This window comes from Anopheles bellator, chromosome 1, assembly GCF_943735745.2.
Source record: "Anopheles bellator chromosome 1, idAnoBellAS_SP24_06.2, whole genome shotgun sequence".
NCBI lineage: Eukaryota > Metazoa > Arthropoda > Insecta > Diptera > Culicidae > Anopheles > Anopheles bellator.
Window position 1 is genome coordinate 58779490 of NC_071285.1, and position 24583 is coordinate 58804072.

The 24583-nt window shown below is 50.7% G+C and overlaps 4 protein-coding genes and 1 non-coding gene across 8 annotated transcripts; 2 read left to right on the plus strand and 3 right to left on the minus strand.

Annotated features, from left to right (window-relative positions):
• The first annotated feature begins 13 nt into the window (after positions 1 to 13).
• LOC131206373 (alpha-tubulin N-acetyltransferase-like) lies at positions 14 to 13205 on the plus strand. Of its 4 annotated transcripts, none has more exons than XM_058198904.1 (8): positions 14 to 373; positions 6046 to 6437; positions 7332 to 7481; positions 7544 to 7788; positions 8172 to 8286; positions 8526 to 8685; positions 10339 to 10382; positions 11353 to 13205. In XM_058198904.1, the coding sequence occupies exons 2-8, from the start codon at positions 6331 to 6333 to the stop codon at positions 12104 to 12106; spliced, it is 1575 nt and encodes a 524-aa protein (XP_058054887.1). In that variant the 5' UTR covers positions 14 to 373; positions 6046 to 6330; the 3' UTR covers positions 12107 to 13205. The 4 variants fall into 4 exon arrangements, with proteins under 4 accessions (XP_058054887.1, XP_058054888.1, XP_058054890.1 ...); XM_058198905.1 differs by lacking the exon at positions 14 to 373 and adding an exon at positions 2353 to 2399; XM_058198907.1 differs by lacking the exon at positions 14 to 373 and adding an exon at positions 2353 to 2367.
• A 137-nt stretch (positions 13206 to 13342) lies between these two features.
• Positions 13343 to 20585, minus strand: LOC131210539 (protein daughter of sevenless). The gene is made up of 8 exons (XM_058203802.1): positions 20490 to 20585; positions 16911 to 17217; positions 15610 to 16831; positions 15466 to 15538; positions 15136 to 15396; positions 14857 to 15069; positions 14682 to 14792; positions 13343 to 14607 (listed from the first exon to the last, which is right to left on the minus strand). The coding sequence occupies exons 1-8, from the start codon at positions 20562 to 20564 to the stop codon at positions 14197 to 14199; spliced, it is 2673 nt and encodes an 890-aa protein (XP_058059785.1). The 5' UTR covers positions 20565 to 20585; the 3' UTR covers positions 13343 to 14196.
• Positions 17757 to 17898, minus strand: Trnay-gua (transfer RNA tyrosine (anticodon GUA)). The gene is made up of 2 exons: positions 17862 to 17898; positions 17757 to 17792 (listed from the first exon to the last, which is right to left on the minus strand). It is a non-coding gene; the product is annotated as a tRNA-Tyr (tRNA).
• A 1373-nt stretch (positions 20586 to 21958) lies between the features above and the next one.
• On the plus strand, positions 21959 to 23576 carry LOC131207338 (acylglycerol kinase, mitochondrial). Its single transcript, XM_058199952.1, has 3 exons — positions 21959 to 22145; positions 22218 to 22353; positions 22423 to 23576. Exons 1-3 carry the CDS (start codon positions 22036 to 22038, stop codon positions 23518 to 23520), a joined length of 1344 nt encoding a protein of 447 aa, XP_058055935.1. The 5' UTR covers positions 21959 to 22035; the 3' UTR covers positions 23521 to 23576.
• On the minus strand, positions 23481 to 24555 carry LOC131207349 (polyisoprenoid diphosphate/phosphate phosphohydrolase PLPP6). The gene is made up of 2 exons (XM_058199963.1): positions 24324 to 24555; positions 23481 to 24256 (listed from the first exon to the last, which is right to left on the minus strand). Exons 1-2 carry the CDS (start codon positions 24333 to 24335, stop codon positions 23606 to 23608), a joined length of 663 nt encoding a protein of 220 aa, XP_058055946.1. The 5' UTR covers positions 24336 to 24555; the 3' UTR covers positions 23481 to 23605.
• Positions 24556 to 24583: the final 28 nt, after the last annotated feature.

Sequence of the window (24583 nt, forward strand, 5' to 3'; positions counted from 1 at the left end):
TTTTTTGAACGGATTGGCCGGAATGATTTATGATTTTGTGTATGAAGAGTCGAACAATTAGCCGATTATGTGCGTGTGAAGAGTGAATAGTGATTAATATCTCCATTTCTCTTGTGCGTGAGCGTGATTGTGAACGGACGCTTTTCCGTCGTCGGGTGAAAGGTGAAAGGAAACGTCTCTTGGGTGCGTGTTGGCGCGTGTCGTGAAAAATCGTTTCGGTATTTCCGCCCTCGTGTGATCCGTGGCTTTGTGACATCATCATCAGTGAGCAGTGGGGAGAAATCTTTCGGAAACCAGTCACAGGAGAAAATCATTAAACACACCATCAACAGGGCGACTTCGACGAATCGCGCTACAAAGAGCGGAGGCCAAGGTAAGAATCTGAATCACGGTGTGATAGCGGCTCTAGTTTTGGAACGTCTCGTTCAATTTCGTTTTGCTCTCGAAGCACTCTATGTTATCATATGTTCACAAAAACTTTCCAGACCGGTAAATGGCGGCCATGTTCGCTTCCAATCCGCCGGATGCTGTGCGATAAAGCTCACCTTTTTCCCGACACCACGAGCATGGGGAGGAAAAAAGGCGAAAAGCCTACTGAGAGACTTCTTCTCCGTGTGTCCTTCGCCACCGCAGACGTTCAGTGCCAAGCTCGTATCGATTTTTCGTCTCCATCCCGAACGGGGCGGGGAAAATAGAGAGCTTTTCCAGCTTTCCCTGTGGCCGGTCGAAGCGTGTGCGTGTCAAAGACCACATCGATAAATTGGCCACTCGTTGTACGGCGAGGTTCCGTGACTTCGTAGACTCTTCTGGAACAAATCTGCTGATCAACGCTACGATTTCGCTCAGTGGGAAACCTTCGCCGGGCCATATTTGGAACTGGCTGCTCTTGGACTTGGGCATCCCGCGCTGCGTGTCTAGCCGGCCCTTCCGGAGCACCGGTTGGCCTTTTATAGCGCGTCGAGATGCCCACGGAAGAGCCGTAGGCCGTAGTCGTAATTTAACATCTTATTGAGCGGAGCTTTTCCGCCGTTCCGTGTCTGTCGATCAAGAACACTCAGTGCATTCTCGCGACAATGTTTACCTTGCGCGGGGTAACAACGATCAATTGTGTGGGAGAAACTCCGAACACGTTTATCGCCGATCTAGTTGAGGTGGGATAATGAGTCATTTAAGAATATGGACATTGAATACGAGCGCCGTACGACTTCCCTTGCAGTCTCGGTGAGTCTCCGAATAAGTGTCGAGCTGTTCGACCGATTAATGATGGCCAAGACCCTTTGATGGAGTAACTGATACGCTTAACTAAGCCAAAGTAAAATCATCTGAATACAAACAAAACAAACGGCAGGTTCGTGTAGGTTGATCGCAAACCTGTCACCCTCCGGAACCCCGAACGACGCTGCTTGTCTATTCACGATGCGTTCCGCCAATGCCACGATCACGGAGCGTAGGTGGCCAACCGCCGTGATGCCTTTCGATCGGCCACACGTCGCTTCGTGACCATATGCGGACGAAAACAGTGCCCTTAGCAAACGCTGATTTGCTGATTTGAATGCAAGCTAAACTAATTTCCTTTTCTGTCGATCGTCCAGCAAGATCAACCCTCTCCGCGGAAGGGCTGTTCGTTAGAACTGTAGACATCGTGCCTTAATGCTTGCAGAAGATCGGCTGCTGCCTCAGTGGCCTTGGCCCTTTCGCTCGTGGTCCAGCTCTTTGCTCTGTACGGAGGATGCCATGACGTAACCGCTTTAACCTTCGGGTCCAATCAGCGAACGTTTTATGATACCGGTTTACGTCCGACTCTGATCGCCGGCGACTCTTTTCGACTACTTTCGACCGGAATTGGAGGCCTACGGTTCTTCTGGAGTGCGGTAATCGGATGGGTGTGTGAGTAGCAAAATCGATTCCACAGCATCCACCAAACAGCTGAGAGCAGATTCCGGAGAGCGAATGTCTTTCACAACAAACATTTGGCCGTCGTGGGGCCGCTAACCGAAGAGCACTTGCCCCATCTGTCTGGTTTGGTGAACCCTTTTCTCCATTGGAATCCCTCAAAAGGTTATTTTAGAAGTCTCCCTGCCTAGCGAATTCTCTAAACTCTCGCGCGGGCTTGGCACCTACGAACGAACGGGTTAGAAAATATTAGAAAGAAGGAGAGAGAGAGAGAGCCAAAGAGAGGCCATTAGTTGTTGGGGAATCCCGTTGGCGTATGTGTGGGGCTATTTCGAGAGCGGAGATCTCTCCTTTTTCAGCTCTCAAAGTACCGTTCTACGGCTCTCTCTCTCTCTCTGTGTGTGGGGCCCGACTCCCGGGGCCCCACTGGAACGACGTAGCGCGGAGATTTTGTTCGAACGTTGGACGGAAAAGGTGTAAAAGTCCGCCGCGGGCCGCGGTTTACGGTTTGTGGCGTTTGCGGTTGCTTTTGTGTGAGGGCAGCCAGCCAAGGGGATTGCGTGGCTCTGTGCCTTGGCGGTGGAGAGTGCGAAAAGCAGGCTTCGCCTCGAACACGTTACGAAATTGTGCCCATCTAGTGTGCCACCTTTGCCGAGTGTTCCAACAGTCACCAACACGTTGGCAGACCGCGGAAGCCCGAGGGAATTTTATCTCCCAGAGGCCTCACGACCGCGATTGTGAATGTCAATCGCATTTCGCTAGTGACTCGCTCACGTGTGTGTTTGTGTGTGGTAAAATGTGTGCTAAATTGTTTGCGTGAGAATGTGTGTGCGCCCGGTGGGCTTTCTGTTGCCACAACAAGCACGGCACGGCACGGCACAAAAAATAATAAACCCACAATTGGAACGCGGGCTCGGCGCGGCTTTGGGGAAGAAAACTAACACGAAGACAAACAACAGCAGGCAAACCGTCGCCCATCGCAGCAAGCCTGGGAGGAAAAACGGGTTGCGTTTTCCTCCCTGTTCAGTTGAAGTTTTCCGGTCAAATTATGTTTTCCCTGTTCCCACAGCCCCGAGAAGCGTCGCAGGGCGTTGCGTGCCGGTTTTCCATCGATTTCATTCACCGGTTTGTCGTTACTAGTTTCTGCCCGCGCCCCAGCGCCTGGAAAACGGCCTATCAGGTTTCCACCGGGGACATTCGCTGCGTGTGCTTGTGCCCCGACGCGGCTAGACGACGGTGACTTCATGTTTGGGTGACTCACGTTGCCACCTCATCCGGCCGCCACTGTCTTCGTCCTTCTTGAGTCATCGTTCACGTTCGTTCGTTGGCACGTGCAGGACCGCCGTAGGAACGCCAGACTAGTAACACTCTGCTCCACCAGAGACGCCCAGTGGCCATAAATCGTATTGGCGACCGATTGGTGAGACATGCATTGCGGCATTTCAATTCCAATCCCTCGGACTGTGTTTCCGTCCGTGGTTTTGGAAGAAAATTGATAGCCCAAAGAGACCCATTGGCGCCACCGTCTGGTGCCCCAAGAATCGGGTCCATCTTCGTTCCGATCGGCTGGCTGTCTCCTCGAAAACAGAAGCACTTTTTTCCAGCCTAAAAACTAGCCCAAGTTGGTGATTTAGATTACGTTTTACCGTTGCCTCGCTTGCGGGAACCGGCCGCTCCGCCTTCTGGCATGGGCCTCTAGCCACGGTTATTGGAACGGTAATTGCTATTCCTTCGGCCGGTCAGTACCGTATGGAGCTTAATTAAGGTTTTACCAGACCGTTGAGTTTCTGGTCCGTGCGATCCATGCCAATCGGTGGCGTGTCGCGGAAGAAAGTAAATAGTTCATGACGCTTCTGCCGAAAGCGAAAGAGAAAATAGAGCAACGGAATGGTCCCAAAGTGGAATTGCATTAGGTCAAAATATCCCACGAAAAATGCTCTGATAAATACCAGACCTAGCGCCATCGGTTCGCTGTGAGAAGTGATGAGTCTGGCATTCGTTCCTATTGGACAAAGAAAGTATTAACACTTCAACCCGCTTGAAACAGAATTAGTATGCACTGAGCAGGGTCTATCGCCGCTTTGAATTCAGAATTCTCTCACAAGTGCATGAGAGCATGACAGCATGCTGGAAAATATCTGCAATCCATGCTACTTTAATTAATTTTATGACAAATCACCAGCGCACCACCAGCCAAGTGGAACGAGTGTGGCCAAGAAATCCCGTTGCAACCTGCTACAAGGGCCACCGCCATCAGAATATTGAGACCCAGTGGCGCTCCGTCAACGCGAGACGTTGCGGATCGCTGAACAAACACAAAAAGCGCATCACAGCGATCACTTGATCTTTGTTGCGGGTGGCTTACGGTACATCCGGTTCTTGTGGCTACCGTGAGGCACCTGACTACTGTTTCGTATTCCGCGGCATCATCCGATGTGCGGACTAACAAATGGCCCAACGGCACTCAAAGGATGCATTTGCCGTCCATCAAACAGCCAGTTTATGTAGGTTTGATTTTGTGGCCCCAAAAACTCGTGTCCTGGTTGCCCGCTTTGGTTGAACTTGTTCTGGATCGCCCTGGTCGACCTCTTTCGCCTAGTTCCCCCTTGTTTGGGCCGATAAAACTCAAACGATGGATTTCCACACGGCCGGAGAGACACCTAAGTTGTGCATCGTTTTTTTTCCACACAACAGCACTTATTTGGCTTTTGTGGGGGACTCGGCATCGGGTGAAAATGTAGTTCCGACCCATAATCTGGTGTGCTGTTATTCCCTCGTACGCTCGTTTATGGTGCGCCTCTCTTTTTTCGGTCAGAACAACTTCGGCCACTTTTCGGCATTTTTATTTCTTGAAGCTGCCACACCAATTAGCATATCCATCACCACCGATCGTACCGGGCCGGTCGGAGGGAAACGATTGAGTTTGGCGCCTTAGGCACCCTCGCAACATAAGCTCGCGGGGTTAGTTTGTTCGCGCTAGCGAGACCCCTCTTTGGGTCTTGCTTTATTTTATTCAAATTTCCTTCATTCAAACCTCGGCGTTGAGCACCGGGTATCGATCGGGCACGAAGGAAATAGAATGCGTCTTGGGGCTCGACGCTGAACGGAGAGTTGATTAACGAAAGTACTTCGGTGTCGGGAGGAGGTCAAAGAATTTTCCGCGCCTTTACGAGGGCAGCTACCGAAAAACTTCTTCAACTTGACTTCTGGCTACGTGCCGACCGGCAGTCACACCGACTTTTTCCAGACTGGCTTGGCTCAGGGAATTAATCGATAGGCGAGATGTTTGCGAGCCTTCACCGTAGTGCTTTACGTAGCTCGATCCTAGTGCGAATATTTTTAAATCTCTTGAGGAAAATCAATCAATATGATGGCTACTATTGAACAATGTGCTTCAATTGCCGATATTTCCGTCAATCTTCCTTCCGCACTTTCGCTTCGCTGTTTTTTGCCATGTCTGGCAAACGTCACACCAACCCGGCCCGGGGTGTCCTAGTACACGTTCCATTTCTGCGCTCATTCACCTCGATTGCATGATTTATTCGAGTGGAAATCATTGCATCATGCACGGCGCGAACCCTCTAGCGAACTTTCCCTTTTTCCGCCTTGGTTTGCCGTGTAATGGGAGGTCTAACACATTTTAAATTTGATTCCAAAGCAATCGCTTCCTCGATTCGATCTTGTGGTCGGTGTTTGGAAGAGATATTCGTAAAATTGATCAAAATATTTAGCGGCACGTTCGGGAACCTAAATATGTACCAGCAACGGAGCAGCGAGAGAGTGTGGTGCCTTGCGGGAAATTGGGGTCAATGTACCGACGGTCGCCTTCGTTCACCATTTCCTTTCTCGCACCGCGCGCTGGTGGCTTTTCTTTTGCTGTGATGTTTTCCGTACAGTTTTTCCTCGTGCGCCGAACCGATGAGCACACCTCGTGCCATTTCAGATCACCGAGCCCCCCGCTTGGAATCGTAACGCCAACAGGCCATACGTTTGCTTGACGAAGTTATAGGCGTCGTCCGTCCGTTTTCCCTCCCAAATCCGCCGCGGAATGTCTGCCGCGGAGGAAAAACTCATTTTTCTAGCCTTAAATAATTTCGAAGTTGCTCGCGTTCCACACTAACGGCTTCATTTTCTATTCCCTTTTCATTTCAGTTTCAATCTGTCCGAGGAAAGCCACTGGTTTCGAAGCTATAAAAACCCGGTCCGGGGCCACCAGGAAGAAAACTGATGTGATATTATTACTATTTATTTATTTATTACAAAAACTTCCGCGTGGTTACTCGCTGCTTGACGAGTGACGCTGACGAAATTAGTGCAAACGGTTTACTGTTGGTGCTGGCCAAACAGGAGAAATCAAGCCGCCGTGGAAATAGTTTAGTTTTGTCCGTGAATAGTAGTGCTGCGTGAGTGAGTGTATTTCTCAAACATTCCGCCAACATGGAGTTCCGCTTCAACATGCACCCGCTGTTCCGCTCGCGGATCGTGCGAATAAACAACTCTCTGCTACCAACCGGATTCACCGCCCAGTCCCGTCGTGTTGCGCTGTAAGTAGCGTTTTAGTATTAGGAGATCGTTAGGAAAAGTTTTAGCGGGTTTCGAATGAGATCAAATTTATTGCTCCCCCAAAACCGCTTTCAAAAATGGCTCGCAAACACTCTATTGTTCCGCGAAATAGCCCGCCGGCGATTGATTGGGCAAATTCGTCTGACTTAGTCACACAATTTACCTCATTAAAGGCCATTTCCTGTTCGGACTGGTGGGCGTTGGAGCCAAGCTAAATAGCAAAATTTATCGCTCTATTGTTTTTGTGCGGATTTCGTAAAATGGACCATGATTGCCATTATTATAAGAAGCTGCCAACCAACACAATTCGCAAAAATGGAACCGTCGTTGTGAGTTTGATACGATCAGAGGGTTAATCATTGCTAGTTCACTTTAAACACCATAATTTCAAAGGCTTCCACCAATAATTTGTCCAACGTACGTATTTGGACGCATGTTGTGGTCCCCATGTTGGGTCGGCGATTGTGCCGCAATTAGGGGCCACATTAATCAATAGTGCTGCACGTCAGCAGCTTGTTCTGTTCGCTCGCCGTCGGTCGGAAGTGACCACCTACCGAGGGCATATTAGCATGCGATGCATCGGTTTCTCGTAACCCGCCCCAAGAACTGGAAGGGGCTGGAAAAATAGAAACATTCATTAAGCACCTCGCTCTCGATATTTGACCAAGCCTCAACTCGCCGGTCCGGTTTTGAATGATTTATGGCCTCCGGAAGTGCTGGGGCGTCGGGCGTACTCTTCTGCGTTGGCCACGTGGGTCTAACGAAAGGCGATCAAAATTCGATTATTACCTTCTTCCTGCGGATGATAGCGATTTGGCTCGCGAGAGAGCAAAAACACACCACTTTTCATGGCTTTTTTCACTTCTCTCTTTCAGCGATGCGACCGCACAAATTTCAGAGATCATCAATTTCGTGGGCTCGATGTCGGCCCAAGCCCAGGGCCTGTCGGTTCCGGTGACGACTCCGCAAAAACTGCGCAACTCTGACCACCACATCTACCTGATGTTCGAGCCGAACGATAAAAAGTATGACCGATCGCGAGCCAATTTCGACGCCTAATTTAATGCTCATATTTTCCCCCACGCAGTGGTCTCGTTGTAGGCATCCTCAAGGTGGGCCGCAAATCGCTGTACGTGTTTGATCCATCGGGTGAAACGGTTAACGTGACCGCACCGTGCGTGTTGGACTTTTATGTTCACGAATCGCGCCAACGCGGCGGCATCGGCCGCGAGCTGTTCGAGCATATGCTGCGCGAAGAGCACATACAGCCGGACGAGCTGGCAATCGATCGGCCATCGGAGAAGTTGCTCGGCTTTCTACAGAAACACTACGGTACGTGTGTGAAGGTCCAATCCTTTCCGATGGCTCAAGGGCGATAAGCCACCCGGTATTGCCGGTGTTTGTTCGTCTGCTTCCGAATAGGATTAGACCGTCCGCCACCGGTAACAAGGCGTTTGCCGGTCTCCGGTGCGCCAAACATGCAAAAAGACCACCGCGAAAATAATAAATCCCCACGGTCGCTGGCCACTATCGATGAAGTGAGGAAGGTCCTGCCGCAGGTCGTATTTAGAGGTGTTGCAACGCCCGTGTTGATTATCAGAGAAAGGAAACACGCGAACAAATTGCTATCCCGCTGCTCATGGCCTTTTACCGTTCCTGTCTGAATTGGCCCCTTCGGCTTCGTACTAATGGGAGGGTATTCAATTTCGTTGCAGGACTGTCGAAAAAGATTCCCCAAATGAATAATTTCGTCGTCTACGAGGGCTTCTTTGCTAGCAAGGAGCATAATTCTTCCGACATTGACGGGCGTCGCATGCACATCACTGCTAGGTAGGTTGTTGGGACAATGGTCGGTTACAACTTATCTGCCAGCTAAACCATGCTTCGCCGGGTGGTAGTGGATGTTATTCATTGGTGGGATAATGAACACCGAATACTAATCCGATACAATGTTACGAATTTTCTCTCTCTTTACCTCGCACAAACGTTCCTTCTAATACCCCTGTGTCATCCACATCGATAACCTCCGGAAATATAACCTCATGAAACCTCATCCTCGGTCCCACTAGTCCTAACACGAACCTTTTTGGACCGACGTTCACGACGACCAACGCCGAGGAGCGGCGTAGTACCTCACAGACACGGACCACGGTCGTGTCACCGCCGGTCATCACTCAGCCGCCCGTCGGCCGGTACGCCGCCAAACGACCATCCTGCAGCATGGCCCAGGTAAATGTTTGCTTCCCGTGTCCCGGTGACCCGATGCTGCGGTCCTTAGCGTGTCACACTACTGAACTCTAACATTTTTGCTTACGGCTGACACTAATCGCGTTTCAAAGGAATCCGTTGCCAATCTCCTGCTGGAGCACACGCTCCATTTCTACCAAAGAATTCTAGCTTACTCGGAATTGCATAGCGTGTTAGAGAAACTATGGCAGAGAGTTTCAACATTAATTGTCGTTCGCGCTTGCTGGCCCCTTGGGGGTTTGGAATCGTTCTACGGCCAGATTTTCAAACGATAACGAAACTTGGAAAAATTCACTTTGTTCGCCAATGTTGGCCATTACTGTCACCGTCTGGCATTCGGCTCCGGGATCCGTTCGGTGTAACCGCGTTTAATCACGCAAAAATAAATAGGCCAAACACCGCCGTTTGACGTGCCGTAGGAAATGTGTGCCAAGAATGCCCCGTTTTCCGAAGTAATTAGTTTGGCCTGCCACAGCGGCAAGTTGCACGCGAAACGGGAAAAGATTCTTGAAATTCAAAGTTTCGCTTGGTGAATGCATTGCAACGCTTTCGTCTATCGCTCTCCCTGGACCTAATCACATTATGCCTTTGCGTAATGGATCTCTGATCCAATCTTCTCCGGATCTCCGACCGTCATGGGAAATTGTGCGGCCGTAAATCCGTCCCTTAAGGTAACGGTCTTGTGAGGAGTTCTTGGTGAGTGAGTGAGGAAAATTACAGTTTTCAAAAGGCTGCCGTTTGCCCATTTTCCGAATTGATTGCTCAGTTTTGATCCGCGGCTTCGTCCGCTGTCGGGTAGCAATTTCCTGCGGACCGCCCCAAAGCATTAGTGTGTGCTGATTTGTGAAGGATAATAATCTTCTTTACCTTCTCACGGAGTTTACATGATTGAAAACTAGCAACCTACATCGAAGGCTCGATAAAGACCTTTCCCCAGTGAATGACCATGTCCCAGTAACGGTCAGTGTCATTTCACCTCTGCCCATCACGAACTGCAGCGCCGCTCGAACCGTTTCGAAAAGAAAACTGCCTTCGAGCATGCAATGGCACCGTGGGGAACCAGGTTTACAGTTCACGGAATGTTGGTCATTTTAAAGCGATTGGCCTCGTTTGTAGGGCCGGTCAACAAGGACGGAAAACCGCGTGAAACACAAAACGACGACGTAATGTGATGCAGGAACTCCTCATTTATTCCATGCCGCATACAATGGCATTGGTGGCCACCAAGGCGATAAGCGCTAGGGAACACAGTTTTTTATGTGCAGAAAGTACTTGTCATGTCATTGGTAACTGGAGATGTGAAATGTTGTAGTTAAGCTCTTTCTTTTCCAGACCTTGACCTCACAGGCAATGCCATTTATTATTTAACAATCGTCTGTATACCGTCTGTACCGAGTGATCGCCTTCGAAAGCACTTTAAATATGAATTTTTGATCGAAAAATGTAGCAAAACAGAAGGATGGAAGCTTAATCGATTTACTAGCAAATGCTTTCAACATGTTGACTAACAGTTTCCATAGGTTCACGAATCCTTTTCGTCGGTCATCATGCGCCTCCACCAGTGTTCAATAACAATATTGGATAAAGTTTACACTTCAACTGTACTAATTCGTTCTACCTGTCTTGAAATTTTAGATAATTCACAACAGCCCCACTACAGTATCCGCGGAACCTAACAGGTAAGTCATTTGTTGCAATTCTATCAATTAACATGCCTGCGGACAGACATTTTAAACTTATTTTTTCAAGTTTTCCGGCTCACGATTCGCGTTTCCCAAAAGTTTTGTTCATTATTTTCGTACCCATATCGTACCCATGTACTTCGATACGATTTAGCTTTTTATGCTTCATTCATTTCTCACAGGTCTGGATTTGTTTTATGATTTTTGTTTATTTTTTTACATTTTCAGCAATTTCACATAGGGAGAGCGAAAGAGCACGCAATTATTGATATAATCACAAAAAGTTGCTAATTATAATTTACATCCCGTCCTGGGCGCGAACAAACATGATGCTAAAGCTCATCCTTTCTGCCGTACTGCGTTACCTGCATATCTTAACGTACCGTTAACACCTTGCCACTACCGACGTAGACCGACCGGCGATCGTATTTAACCTGTGGACCCCCTAAGATCTAATCCTCCACGATAAAGGGAATAGGATCTTGTGTTCCAACCCCCATCACGTCTCCGCAATCTACATTCTTCTCGAAAGTCCATGCCACGTCTCACCCACGGCTCTCCAATCATGGCCGTCCCTAGCGTCTCTCGGAAAGGAGAATAAAATCTTAACGCCACTTTCTTGTTACGTGCAATCGATTATAAGTACCCGTGTATCGATCGGATCGTGTTTTTTGTGCTTGTTTATTGTTTTATGTTTTGTGCAAAAGAAGCGGCAAATGAACTGAAATCGAAAGAAATAATCTGTGTTTTGTATGTGTTTTTTCTCTCTATTGTTTCTCATCCATTTTGTTTGCCACCCCACGTACGTAGAGTTGTGTGCTGCTGTCCGGCAACCCCAGACGGATCATCCTTTCTTTAGACACACTTTCTTTGCCCGTGTAGTCCTCGTACCCGTCAGCGCACCGCGTGTTGTTTTCCGGTAGATTTTTGGATCGTGAAAAATGTTGGTTTTCGCTTCTGTTTGCAGCACTAACGCTACTAACACTAACGCCAACGGGCACGCTAATGGCGGTGCGAACGGTGATCACGATCATTGCCTCCACCATCATCACGAGCATGGCGAACAGCGGCAGCAGGCCCAGCAGGAGTATGAAACGGATTCGATCGACGGTGAGCAGGAGTTGGCCGAGCAAATGCGTCGCGTTGAGCTGCAATCTGCATCGCTTTCGCATGCACCACCCTCCGCCGCATCATCCCACACACCGCACGAGGTGAAGTTTGCCGACGAAGTCGGAGGCGAGGGCCATCACTATGCTTACGAGGATATTCCCGAGCCCGGTCCCGACCCGGATCCGTACGATTTCCATCCCCACCAGCTCGAGCTGTCCGTGGGCGACGAGGCGCAGCATGACGATGGTGGCACCAATCGAGACCCTTCCCTTTCGCCCCAATCCGTTAGCCAGCAGGCGACACCGGAACATCCGGCCGGACCGGGGCTGCCGGGGAGCCGAAAACCAGCGCGGTACACCAAGCAGCATACCGGTCTGAAGAACATCTCGTTCGGGGTCGGGGCGGCCGTCATGCCGAGTGGCAAGATGGAGTTCGACCAGGAAGAGAACGAAGGCTTCGGTTCGGTGAAGATCAATCGTCCGATCGGCCGGTCGGGCGGTTCGGCACGCCACGGTGATAACGACAACGAGTCGGTGTACTCCAACGGTAGCCAGCAAGGTGCCGGAGGGGGCCATTTTGACCTGAAGTTCTATCACAACAAGCTATGGTAAGGCCGCCGGGCCGTTGATACTGTCGAGAAGTTACCAAAGAACGCACACACCATCGGAATGACGACACTATAACGGTTGCAGACGAGGGATGCGCGCTGGAGTCGTTTATTTGAGTAGTGTGTTATACTAACCCTCCCCGGCTAGACCAGGTTTTCTGTGTGCGCTAGTTTAGAAGGACACAGCACGCCACCGGATGTGGCAGGTTCCCCGTAGTGCTTCCCGCTCCCATGATCATCGCTCCCGGAGATGTTCAGGCTTGTTGACGGTTGATTTGTTTGCTTTAGTCACTTCCCATGATCACTAGTTGATCGCCGGCCGGTTTGTGTATTATCGTTGTTCGTACTGTTTGTTGATTTACGTTTGTTGGTACGTTGTTTGTTTTGCTCTTATTACTCTTTTTTCATGAGTGGATGCGTGGTGCAAGAAGGCATCGAGTCTCGAAACGTTTTACCGTTTTTCGCCTTGTTGTTTCCGTTGCAGAAATATACAGCAGGATTTTCTCGAGGATTATATTCTCCACTGAGTCTCCGCTCGCACAGTACTAAAGGCTGGCTAAATGACTGGCGACAGACCAAGATGATTTTTCTTAACCATACATAATTTTAAGTTAGTTTGAAGGTGGCTAGAATCTATATAAAAACCAGGAAGCAGAAAGGATTGGAGTTATAGTATCAGTTCCGCAGGTGAAATGTAATACATTGTAAAAGGGTACAAACATCTATCTGAAAACTTGAAGCATCTAACACACGGCGGTTGCAGCAAATCGTCTTTACAGCCCTTTTTAACGACGAAAGCTACGCTCCCGATTCCCCGATTTACCCCGTTGTTTTGATTTTTTCCAAACTTAAATACCCAAAGGTCCCGTAATGACTTTACTTTCATACAAGCAGATGAAGGGAGTGCCCTTTAGTGCCGCCCAAAGCCCAAAGTAAGTTAGGAACAGCCAATAGTGGCTAACGTAATAAGAAATCTGTATCGTATCGTCGCAACTTTATAAACCCGTCGGCTTCACAAGTAGTGCATATAATCAAACCCCTCTGAGGTGTACCTACCTTTTCCTTACAAGTTGGAAAACTCGCCCTCTTCTTAATCGATCAGTGAACGGAAAATAAATTAACAAAAAAACACACACACATTTTTCCCTTTTCGAAGCATCGCTTTTTATTTTTCATACAAAATTAACATTTTAAGCCTAGCGCGCTCAATCCGAACAACGCTGTTCCGGTGATGCGAACGAAGCTCTTTCATTTCTCTTTTTTTTGTTGTGTCAAGTTCAATACATTAAAAAGTGTAAAATTCGAGTATCATAAAAATAACCAACCTTAATCGGAAACGAAACTAGTAAAGTGGAGACTCTATCATTGACGTGTGTTCTTTGTTGTAAAACAAACACAGAAATGCTGCTGCTGAAGCCATAAAGGCCGCACTAACAGCGGCCTCCGCGTGGCCAGTAGCTTTGGAGATACGCTCTGCAACACGTGCTATGAATACCGTTCATGAAGGGTAAAATAATGGTGTCTAGTCTAGTCTTACGGTCCTACAACAAGTCTCGGTGCTTGTTTCGTTACGCAAAGTTATAAGCCTACAATAGTATCGCTAACAAATTGGAAATTTCGGACTTTGTGTATATGCGAAGCATAAAAAGGCGCTCTGCTCGGGTTTCTCGCTGCACGATGCAGGCTTTGGAAGCTTTCGGTTTCGATCAAATGCATAGAAATACTTTCGTTTTTGTCATGACATGACATGTTCGTGTCCTGCTCATCCGTTCGAGGTTTAAAAATCGTTTCCTCTTCGCCGTTCGTTCGGCCCCTAAAACAGCCAAAAAAGGCACTCGAGAAGAGGGGGGACAAATGGTTTCAGTAGGAGCGAAAACTAAGTTTGGTTTTAAAAGGTCGCATTTCGTCGCTGCCATATGTTCCGTCAAGGCTAAAAAGCGTTCGCAGTCAGAACGAGCTGATAAGGCAGATTGCATTAATTGCACTACACTACATCACGCTGCACCTCTCCAGCGCGTTCGTGTTCAGTTCAATCCCTTTTGTCTTCGTCTCTTTGGAACAACAGTTTTAGTGAGCCTGAAAGTGATTGTCGGCTTACGACGCCTGATCTTTCTGGCGCGGCTGTGAGCGTGTTAGTTCCGAATCGGCTCGGATTCGATTGAAAGCATCCGTTTTGACAAAGTCCACCGTCGTGTACGGTGTGCGGTTCGTGATGGGTGCCGGTTTCGATGCCGGAACGTCCACGGTACGACCGGAGCCAGAACCGGCGGCAACGATGGGAACGTTGCCACTTCCACCGGCACCAGGTTCCGATTTTCCTACCGTCGACCCAGTGGCGCTACCGTGATGATGTTGCTGATTGGCCAGAACACTCAGGCCGGACAACGAGTACGGTCCGGAATTGGTGGCCGTCGACGATTTTTGGGGACTGCTCGAATGATCCAGATCGAGATACTGCAAACGATCTTCATTCTTTCCTGGTCCTCGGGGTGAAACGTTGACCAGCTGGAGAAAGATGAAAAAGGCCAAATTATAGAAAAGGGGGACAGAAAACTGGAGCTTCCTGAGAGCAGACTTACCAGTGCGCTGTTTGTCTCTTGCGTATTACCGTACGTATTCTCCGAGGGCTGATTCGACGCCAAGTTAAGGGAAACCGGTCCTCCCTTGCGGCGCATCGAGTTCGTTCCAATCTGCGGGGGAAAGAGGAGAAAATGTGAGCTTACTCTCATGTGGAAATCGAACGGGTGCTACTACCTTTGGCGTGGCTGGTTTGCGCGTACGATCGATTGTCGGTGGACTTTTGACCGATTGCTGTTGACCGACTACGGCGACTGGTGTTGCTGGTGGAGCTGCAGGAACAGTGGGCGGCCCCAATTGCTTGACACTCTGCGTGATCGACTCGATCGACTTTGTAATATCGATCGACGAACGAGGTTTCAGTCGTCGGTTAATGATCGGAGCATCGGGCTGCTGGGACAGAGGGAACATGTAATCAATAGCCAGAATCTAATCCATCGCCATCTTTAAACAAACCTGCTCGCTGAAATCGAAACGGAAAACGTTGCCCTCCACCTTGGTCGGAGCCGCATTCGTGTAGCAATGGGGTCGCGGGCCACCACGACCCAACGTTCCGCCACCACCGGTAGTAAACTCGCCGATCAGATTGGGAGTGCTCGAAGCGACCAGATCGCAGTGGCTGAGTGGCGACAGAAGATCCCCATCCGGCAGGTGCATGCTGCTTCCGGTGTACGGGTGCTGATGGGACCGGGGAATATCGTAAAACTCGTCGATACACTACAAATACAGACCGGAATTGCCGGATTAGAATGGAAAGAAGTAGGCACAACGATGCCAGATCTTTACCGAGCTGGCGTCCTTTGGGCCAATGATGGCCGGCGAAACATTCTCCGTGTCGGAAGCTATCAATTCCTTAGTTCTGAAAAACAAAAGGATAAAATAATGTGTGATCCAATCTAGAAAGACTGACCACGCCCCACTAAAGCTTACTTCTCGATGCCTTCCAAGTTCATGCTTGCCCGCTTCGGAGGTCTCGGTGGGGCCCCAGCGATTCCATTGTCGGAAGTGGCGGCCACCTTCGTATTGTGCTGCTGTGGCTTATCTTCCGATGTGTTCGGAACTTTGGAAAACCGCTGCACGTACGTCCACCCGACGGCATCGTTCTCGATCGAGCTATCCGATGGCCGTGCGTTCCGATCGATCGTTCCACCATTTCCTGCGCCACGCGTAGTGACGCCACTACCACCGGTGCCAGCCCCAGCCCCGACTCCGTTGCTACTTCCCGCCGGCGCAGTCCATTCATCGTCGGTGAACACACTTTCCGAGTCGGAAGGGCTCGATTTGCCGCTTCCCGGAATGGTCACTTTCGGTTGGCCTCCCACTGTCATCACGAGCGACGAAGATCCCGGGCCGGCTTGGCCACCACCGACGTTACTTCGCTTCGGCGAGTACGGTTGCTCGTTGCTTACGAGATTGAAGCCCACGTTCGTGTGACTGCGGGGCGTTTCGTAGAAGCGCGGATCGAGCGAGTTGAGCGGAGTGACTGGACTGCCCGAGTAACACTCGCTGATCGGGATGTACGGCCCGGACGAGGTGCTGAGAGCCGGTGACGGTTGCTCCGGTCCACTGTCGAACGCACTCGAGGGCGACCGATCGGTCAGCTTCAGATTCTCGGGGATCTTCTTCGTTCCACGCTGCTCGATGTTGAGCGACTGTGTCCGCATATGGTTCACGAGGGGACTTCCGGTGGCGGTGGTGGCACCCCCGTTCCCATTGGACGACGATGAAGTGCCGGGTTTGCCACGAAGCGATTGCGATCGTTCGATCACGTCCAGATTCGAGTACGCTTCCGGCGGTGCAATAATGTTCGATGGCTGCTGGTGCGATAAATTCAGTTTCGCCTCGCAAATGATCGTTTCGCGGTTAGTGTAATCTCCCGCCGAACGCATGCCCATCATCTCTTCGTTTTGATACGTGCCGTACGGGTTGTTGTTGAAGACCCGCCCTTGCAACGGTACCTGCTGCTGTTGATCGGGCGCAGTCTCTCCAGCTGCACCCGGCACCGAATGGTTCAACATTGTCGTTTCCGTTTCATTGGAAATGTCCGTTTCGGTCGTGGAAGGGCCACCGCCGTTCGCCTTCGCCGGAGGCCTCGTTTCGACTGCCATATTGACCGCATCGTTCATCATGTTGATCGCCCCAATGTTGTAGTCTGGAAAGCGGGATAAAACGTATCAGAACTCGTTCTGCGGGACCAAACGACGGCATTCGGTGCGATCCGCGATACTTACAGGGCCGATCGTCGACGGTTTGCGTTTCCTGCAGGTTGCAAACCTGGCAGATGCAGTTCACCCAGCCCCGCATGTCGTCCTCGGTGTCCGCCGCCAGGTAGTAGGTGCGCGTCGGTGTCTTCACGTCGAACATGTGGGCGTACTTTTCCTTCTGCCGATCCAGACGCAGCCCAGCGTCCACCTGTTCGCACTGATCGAGATCGATCGTTCCCTTCAGCTTACGACATTTCCGATCGGTGTAGTACTCGAGGAAGAACTGGCCCGGTACATCGCTCTGCTTCAGCGTGAACCACCGTCTTCGCCAGCGCTGCAAAAACCACAACGGAACCGTTACTGTCCAACTGTATTGGTGCTGGCGGATTGCAGGAATTGAGGTAGCCACCGTAACTGGCTATCGATGACATAATTTCGACACACATCCGGTGCAAGCGCACTGTCTGTCCGGCCAGGCTGAGGGTGGCCAGGGAAGCAGCCCCCACCCGGACAGTGCGCCTGGCCGGAGAAGTGCACGGGGTGTTGTGACAAACAAAATGCGAATGTTGCGCGTTTTGTTCGTGAGACATGAGTAGAATTACAAATGAGTCACTCTTTCCACCGCAAACCGTCGCGGTTCGTTCGGTGGCCATAACGAAACACTGCGCTGTTCCCGGAAATGAGAATCTCGACCCATCTATGCTGTCCGTTCTCGTGGCCAATCGCGCGATTCGTTCTTTGCTGTTACTCATCCAAAGAGCTGCAAACAAACACAACAAACGCTCACTGTTTTAGGTAACGACAATAAAACAAACGCCCAACAAAGTGGGCTGTGTGCTCCGTGCGGAGTGGAAGAAAAAAGTTCCGAGACACTCCTTCGAACCGGATTTGAACCAGTGACCTATGGATTACTACTCTACACGCTCCGCTGTTGTTTGGCTCAGCTAACCACAACAACCCGAGGGGCGCGCGCGCTCGCTACAGTCCACCGCTCTACCAACTGAGCTATCGAAGGCACACGTCTTGGTTAGCTTACAACACGTCCACAACACAAGTTTACGAACTCTGCGCGCGAGATAATGCGCGGACGGGTGACCACCACCAACACCACACACCGGGTCTCTCGCGAGCGGGGTGGGAATCGAAAAGTGAATGGACAGCATCACGGACACCTCGGATGCCCTACCGCCGAGCAAACCGAATGAAAGGGGTGGGAGAATCCTTTTCGCGAAGGGAAACTATTTTTAGTATACGGATCGTCCAGTTCGGTCCAGCCAGCCTGGCCAGACGGAATGTTAATTATAAACAAATGAAAATTATTTACCAGAACCTCGGTCTCTATCGTCGTGATTGTCGAGGAAGGAGTTGAACTTCCGTTTCCGTTGGGTGGGGCAACCAAACGAGTGTCACAAAGCACCGTCCACAAAGCAGGCGAGCCAGTGCTCTGACGTTTCTTCGTTCAAATTGATCGAAACGCTCGATTGGAATAAAACAGACATTCTCAGGCAGAGAAGTTGAGGCCGCCGCCCCGATCGTAACGCAGATGAAGAGCGACATAATTAAATGCTCATCACACTGGCGGGCGGGTGGATGGGCCGAGACGAGACGATCTCTTCTTTCCTCCACATCGTCATCGTTCATCGTTTGTGACACAACACAGAAAAAGACCATCCACATGACGGAGTCAGAAAGTGAAAGAGAAGGCACGCAATGCGCATTTGAAGAAGACCCGAGCTCCGTTCTCAGACGTCGCGAGGTCGCGCAGTTGTTTATCTAACGCAATGCTTCCCACCATCCACAGGCAGGCCGGCGTTAAATATCCCATCGTTGTTGAAGGGAACCAATTTGTGGACGGTCGGCACCCTCCCCAAGCACAGTGGCGGACTCATCAATGCACCGACGGCGACGAGCGTTTTATTGTTGTTCGCTCGCGTTATCACGAACGAAGCGCGGACACCGTGAGACAACATCAACCTCGCTGGGGCTGGGGGAGGGTTTGATGGCCGCCACTGGCGCGTCGTGATAGGAAGAAGATGTGTTGCAAGTGTATGACCGTGAACCACATGCAATGGCGCAGCATCATGGCTGAGGTGAGGTTGGCCTGCGATGCGGAAAGTGCTATTTTCATTTTGCGAACCCCAATCTGAAGGCTTCTCGCAATGCCGTCTGGCCATTATGGGAACCGCCGCGTCCGGGGCCGCCTGGTCCGGTGTAGGTCAAGTGCGTTTCGTAACTGAATTTAAACGAAAAACGGTAGCATTCGATTTGGAATGTTTCCACAGCATCCGGGAGGGCGCACAGACGGGCCTGGCAGTGGGCGATCAATCCCACAACAGCGTGTATGAAATCACCTCGTTAATCCGATCTCCTCTCGAGACACGCTCGAGTTCCGTTTTCGTTCTGGTTCCGTTCCGATGAGGGATAGCGGCGAACGCGGCAGTCGTAGCACAAGATCATCAGACCGAGGGTGAAAGCGTATCTCAAAGCGGAAGTCATCGGAAGCGACCTTCCTTCCCAGTGTGACTTTAATTGTGGCGCCTCGCCTCGATATGGCCTCTCACCGGTCCGGATCAACCCGAAAGCCAGGTAACAACCCCTCAGATCATGCGTATGTGATCAACGCGCCACCGTTGTGTGTTCTTTGCTTAGTTTCCCTCTCTCGCTCTGTCCCTCTTACGCTTTGTCTTGCTGGTGGCCCAACTTGGGTGGGCTTTTGAGCCCACGAGGATGCTGTTGACTTGGAGGTCTTCGCGGCCGAAGATCACAGAGCGCGAAAGCCGCACGGCGTTGCGAAGAGGAGGAACAAACGAGATCGTTTCTTGTATTTGATCGATCCCCGCGCACCCATGCTTAATCCTCCGGCCGGACCGCGGACTTGGCGGCTGAGATGATGGCTATCTAATTGGGAACCTCCGCCTGATTCGGCTGCGTGTGTGTGCGCGCGCGTTTGAATCTTCATTTACTAGAACGGGACACAACAAGCGTCCGCGCGGGCCCCTTATTTGTCGAAACGTTCGATAGAAACATGTTTGTCTCATGATTTCCGTCAGTTGAATGACCTACACCAGAGGGCTGCCATAGTGCCAGTAGAATCGGCACTTTGTAACAGCATTTTATGGGCAGCAACCCTTAGGGAGCATAGTGCGGGACCATAATATTCAAATTTCATCGCAACGCATTCGAAATTAGTAGGGAGATGCCCTCGTTTCGATCAATTTGGCAGTGAACATCGGCCACACCAAGGCAAACTAGATTGATCGCGCTGAGATCGATTATCGCAGGACTGCACTTTCCGCAGCCGCTTTCGGCAAGATTCTAAACTTTCTCGGAATGTTTTTTCGTATATGGTCCTGTTTCATCATCTGCATCCGTTGGGTGGTCAAGGTGGCGAAATGGATTCGATTCGCAAGTCAGTCGAGCGAGCTGCGAAAGTAGGCGCGACCGATGGATGGCTCACGCTATGCAACAGCCAGCCATAAACCTGATCCATACGATTGGCGAACGAACCGCCCGCCCCGGACGGTTGCGGGGCGCATGGGGACAGGGAGGAACGGGGTGCTGAAAGGTTCAGAATGGAAAACAAGTAAGCTCCGCATTGTGACTCACCGCGCGCCAGATTCGCTTCGTCGGTGGCGACTTGATGAGCCAGCCTTCGTGGTAGACCTCTTTATTCGTCGCCATCTGTGATTCGAGCGCAGTCTGCTTGGTGGTTCCTTTTTTACCGAAGAATTTCAACCAATCGATGAATTTGACACGCTGTAGCGCCTTTCGGTGGAACACCCGCCGCCGCCGTCGCCGAGATTCGCCAATTAAAGCCTTCGTCGCGATTCTATCGATCAGTCAATCGCTAGGGCTTGTGTCCAATTTTAATCATCTGCTAATGGCCGCTGCTTCCTAGAAAAGCATCACAAATCGCCCGACTGTCGAAGGAGTGGTCTACGCCCAACATCTTGGGAAGGCGCTGGTTGCTCTTCAATCCGTTGCCGTGTGCCGCCTGCTGCTGATTCATGCGAGTATTTTTATGACAATATTGCGTCGACCGGTCCTGCGTCTGTCCGCTTCTTCTGGGAATTAGTTTTATCACACGCTCGTGATCACCGTATACAAGGAAGACAAAGGCACACACAAAAAACAGCTGGACTGCGTCCTGCTTATGCTAGCAACAGACGGACTTTCATCACACACTGATAACAGCCGAGATCTGCTCGGTATCGGTACAGAGCACCACCGAAAATCGCCGAAACATGGGCCCGTGGTCCGTTCCCGGTTCACTTATTTTTAACACCGAAACTCGATAACGATAAACGGGCTGGTGGTGCTTCCAGGAGACAAAAAGCAAAACAAACAAATTACCACACTCTCGCTTTTTTCACTATCTCGGCCGAATGGTTTCTGAAAAGATCACGCTCCACACTTCGTGGCCGATGCGGGTGACCCATTTCCGGGCGTCCGCCCTGAGCCTTCGTCGTCGATCGGTCGGCAATGGTTGCTTTGATTCGACAATGCGCCGTCGCACTCTTCGATCTGCAATATGACGTACGCTCCGTTTTGTTGGATGGTTGGATATTTCTGTCGAGAGCTGATTCTTCCAGCTGGCCAGCCCTAGTGGCCAGCGTTACCGAAACATAATGCACCAGCGAAAAGACCCCTCGGCACGGCACGGGGCCTATGAAGAAAACACACGAAAACAACAAATCGAAGACCGGTCCGCTAGAGGAAAATGGTTTTGCTTCACTTTTCCACCAACCTCGGCACACGGCAACAAAGTTGAGTGTTGGAAAATTGACTATGACGACGAGACAACAGAATTGACCAACCAGCTTTTCTTCTTGTTCGCGTTTGGCGAACGGGCGATATTGAAGCAAACGGGAGCCAGAACGCGGAGCACTCGGGAAGAAGGAGGGAAGAAGCAGACGAATAAGGAAGCGGAACGTCAAATTCCGACACATGTCAGTACGTTTGAAATGTTTCGCTCAATCGGTGTGAAATATTTCATTCGCAGGCGCCGAGGTTCCCAAAGGGTGAAAAATGACAGACCGGATTTGTTTACCACTTACACAACGGAACCATGTTGGAACAATCTCCGTAAAATGCACATATTTCGTTGAATAACATTTGTGCCGGTAAAACCAGAGCTTAAATCGGAACAGAAATGGCTTTTGTGCTTCGCTTTGCCAAAACTGTGCGCAATAACTGGAAGAAATCGACCGTGTTCGCCAGTGCCGTGGCGTACGGAGTGTCGTACTCCAATGAAAAATACGAGTGAGTATGGTTAGTGCTGGATGGGCGCCAGAACTTTAAATTGGTCGTTTGTTCCGTGCCGTTTTCCGCCAGAATAAAAAAGCTGATGCGATACTACTGCACGGAGGCATCACGTTATGGGGACGTCAAGATAAGCCAAACTCAGCGACCACCCAAGGTTCTGGTGCTACTAAATCCCGCAGCGAATCGCAAATCCTCGGAGGAAGACGTGAGTGTCTGTAATTCTCGGCGTCTTGACTCTCGTCACTACCCACGGCTGCTGCCTTGTTTTTTTCAGTTTCAAAACTACTGCGAACCGATACTACATTTGGCCGGTTTCGAGGTAGACATTGTGAAGACCGACTCCGAAGGCCACGCACGTCGATACGTGGAAGAGCTGGGCACTCTCCCGGATGCCCTCATCGTCGGCGGTGGTGATGGAACGCTTTCCGAAGCCGTGTCGGGCATGAAACGGCGACCGGACGGTGCGCAGTGCCCGATCGGCGTGTTACCGCTCGGGCGAACCAACACACTGGCCACGAAGCTTTTCACGGCCGAAGGTGCCAAACATTCCGATCTGGAAAACGTCCGCACGATGGCCAACGCTGCCTATGCCGTCATTGCGGGGAAGAAGGAAAAGAAGGACATAATGCGCATCGAGGTGCTTCCGAGTGTGGCCGATGAAACGCCACCGGAAAAACCGGTGTACGCGCTCGGTGCACTGCAGTGGGGTGCGTTTCGGGACATTCTAGCACTGCGAGATAAGTACTGGTACACGGCCTCGCTGCGTGACTACACTGCGTTCCTTTTCAACGCCTTCGACGGTGGCCACACGTGGAACTGCAAGGCTCGGCTCGCCTATACGGAACCGTGCACCGGATGCCGCAACTGCTACCGGGATCTGGACGATCAGTGGGGCGCTACAAAGAAACAGGAGCAACAGGCCCGAAGATGGTGGTCGGTGTTTGTGCCGCGCGCGAAAGGGCCCCCCAAAACGGATTACACAAAAATAGTCAACGACAAGTGTTCGGTAAGGCATGAGCTGGAGGTTGACCCGTCGGAGTTGATTGTAAAGACGAACAATGTGGACGAAAGTGACGAAGGTGGTGAAACGAAGCAAAGTGAAAGTTCAAAGCTACGGTTAGTTGTGGGACCTTCGGTGGAATCGGGTTTCAGTTTTATCGGTGAAAGCTGGGGACGACTGCGGGGTCGTAAATATCTCGAAAGCGCACCGACAGCCGTCATTAGTGCGAGGACGATTGAACTGTTACCCGAACGATTGAAGGTGGAAGAGACCGATCCGGAGCTGTACTACTCCATCGACAACGAGGCTTTCGAAGTTCGGCCCGTGCGGGTAACGCTCGTGCCCAAGGCGGTGGAAATGTTTACTTTCTAGGTTCGAACAATAAACCCGGACGATCCTGTGGTGGTCCTTTATTTTTGGCGTGCTAATATACATTAGAGATTGTACGGTACAACATTTATACGGCATATTCCGCTCCGGCCACACGCTCATCGGTGATCCAGTTTATCAGCCAAACGCTTGCCTCCTGGTCGAACCAAATGAGCGAGATGAGCAGTGCGTTGAACAACCCCAAAATGATCCCCCCAAACACGTCGAGGATGTGATGACGATACAGTAGCAGTCGCGACAGGGCCAGTGCTACCGTCCAGGCGAGCAGCGGTGGCCACAACACAACGGTTACCGGATCGAGTACGATCAGGAACGTGGTGATGAACACACCGCGAGAAACGTGCCCACTCGGAAAACTAAATTTATCAGGACCGAAGCACAGTGGGTCATCGTTGATGGCTGGCCGGCGACGACGGGTGGCCGCTTTGATTAGGGCCACCATTACGATATCGGTCAGCAGGCCGACGAACAGATTCACCTGCATCTGGTACCAGTCCGCACGATTGATCATCCAGCAAAACGCTAGCCAACCGGCCAACCAGGCGATCCCATGGCACGAGTATTCCAGCACCTTACAGTGAGTCCGCAGGGACCGTAGTGGCACAAAGTTCAACATAAAACTAACGAACTGCTTCGTGACGACCACATCCCACTCGAGCAGTCTCTTCAGCGCCGGAGGAATATTTCTGCCCTGTTCGAGGCGAGTTTTCGAATCCACCTGTGCCGGGTAGGAAAGTGTGTTAGCTCCCGAAACTGCTATTCCTGGATATTCCCGGTACACTTACATCGTCACCCATATTTGCTCGAATGGAAAAATTCTATAAAAATAACTGGCACGTTCGCTCGGTGACGTCGTTGGCTAAACTGAGCTGTGGGTGATTGGCATTCGCCCGTTCGGCCCTGTTGTGCGTTTATTTTCTTTTATTACTCCTCCTATCAGCCGCCTTCGCAGGTAGCAACTTTTCTAAACCAAAGATAAACACAAATTATCAGCACGAATGAATCACTTTTGCGAAAGGATTGTTTTGTTTTTCGCTTCAATTTG

Excerpts from the sequence above, each read along its gene's own strand:
- LOC131206373 (XM_058198904.1), top strand. The coding sequence starts at position 6,331 with ATGGAGTTCCGCTTCAACATGCACCCGCTGTTCCGCTCGCGGATCGTG. Across the intron at positions 7,789-8,171 it reads CTTTCTACAGAAACACTACG|GACTGTCGAAAAAGATTCCC; the intron begins GTACGTGTGTGA and ends ATTTCGTTGCAG. Across the intron at positions 8,686-10,338 it reads CATCCTGCAGCATGGCCCAG|ATAATTCACAACAGCCCCAC; the intron begins GTAAATGTTTGC and ends TTGAAATTTTAG.
- LOC131210539 (XM_058203802.1), bottom strand. The coding sequence starts at position 20,564 with ATGGCGACGAATAAAGAGGTCTACCACGAAGGCTGGCTCATCAAGTCG. Across the intron at positions 17,218-20,489 it reads CGAAGCGAATCTGGCGCGCG|CGCTGGCGAAGACGGTGGTT; the intron begins GTGAGTCACAAT and ends TGGTTTTTGCAG. Across the intron at positions 15,397-15,465 it reads GCCCAAAGGACGCCAGCTCG|TGTATCGACGAGTTTTACGA; the intron begins GTAAAGATCTGG and ends CTGTATTTGTAG.
- LOC131207338 (XM_058199952.1), top strand. The coding sequence starts at position 22,036 with ATGGCTTTTGTGCTTCGCTTTGCCAAAACTGTGCGCAATAACTGGAAG. Across the intron at positions 22,146-22,217 it reads TACTCCAATGAAAAATACGA|AATAAAAAAGCTGATGCGAT; the intron begins GTGAGTATGGTT and ends GTTTTCCGCCAG. Across the intron at positions 22,354-22,422 it reads GCAAATCCTCGGAGGAAGAC|TTTCAAAACTACTGCGAACC; the intron begins GTGAGTGTCTGT and ends TGTTTTTTTCAG.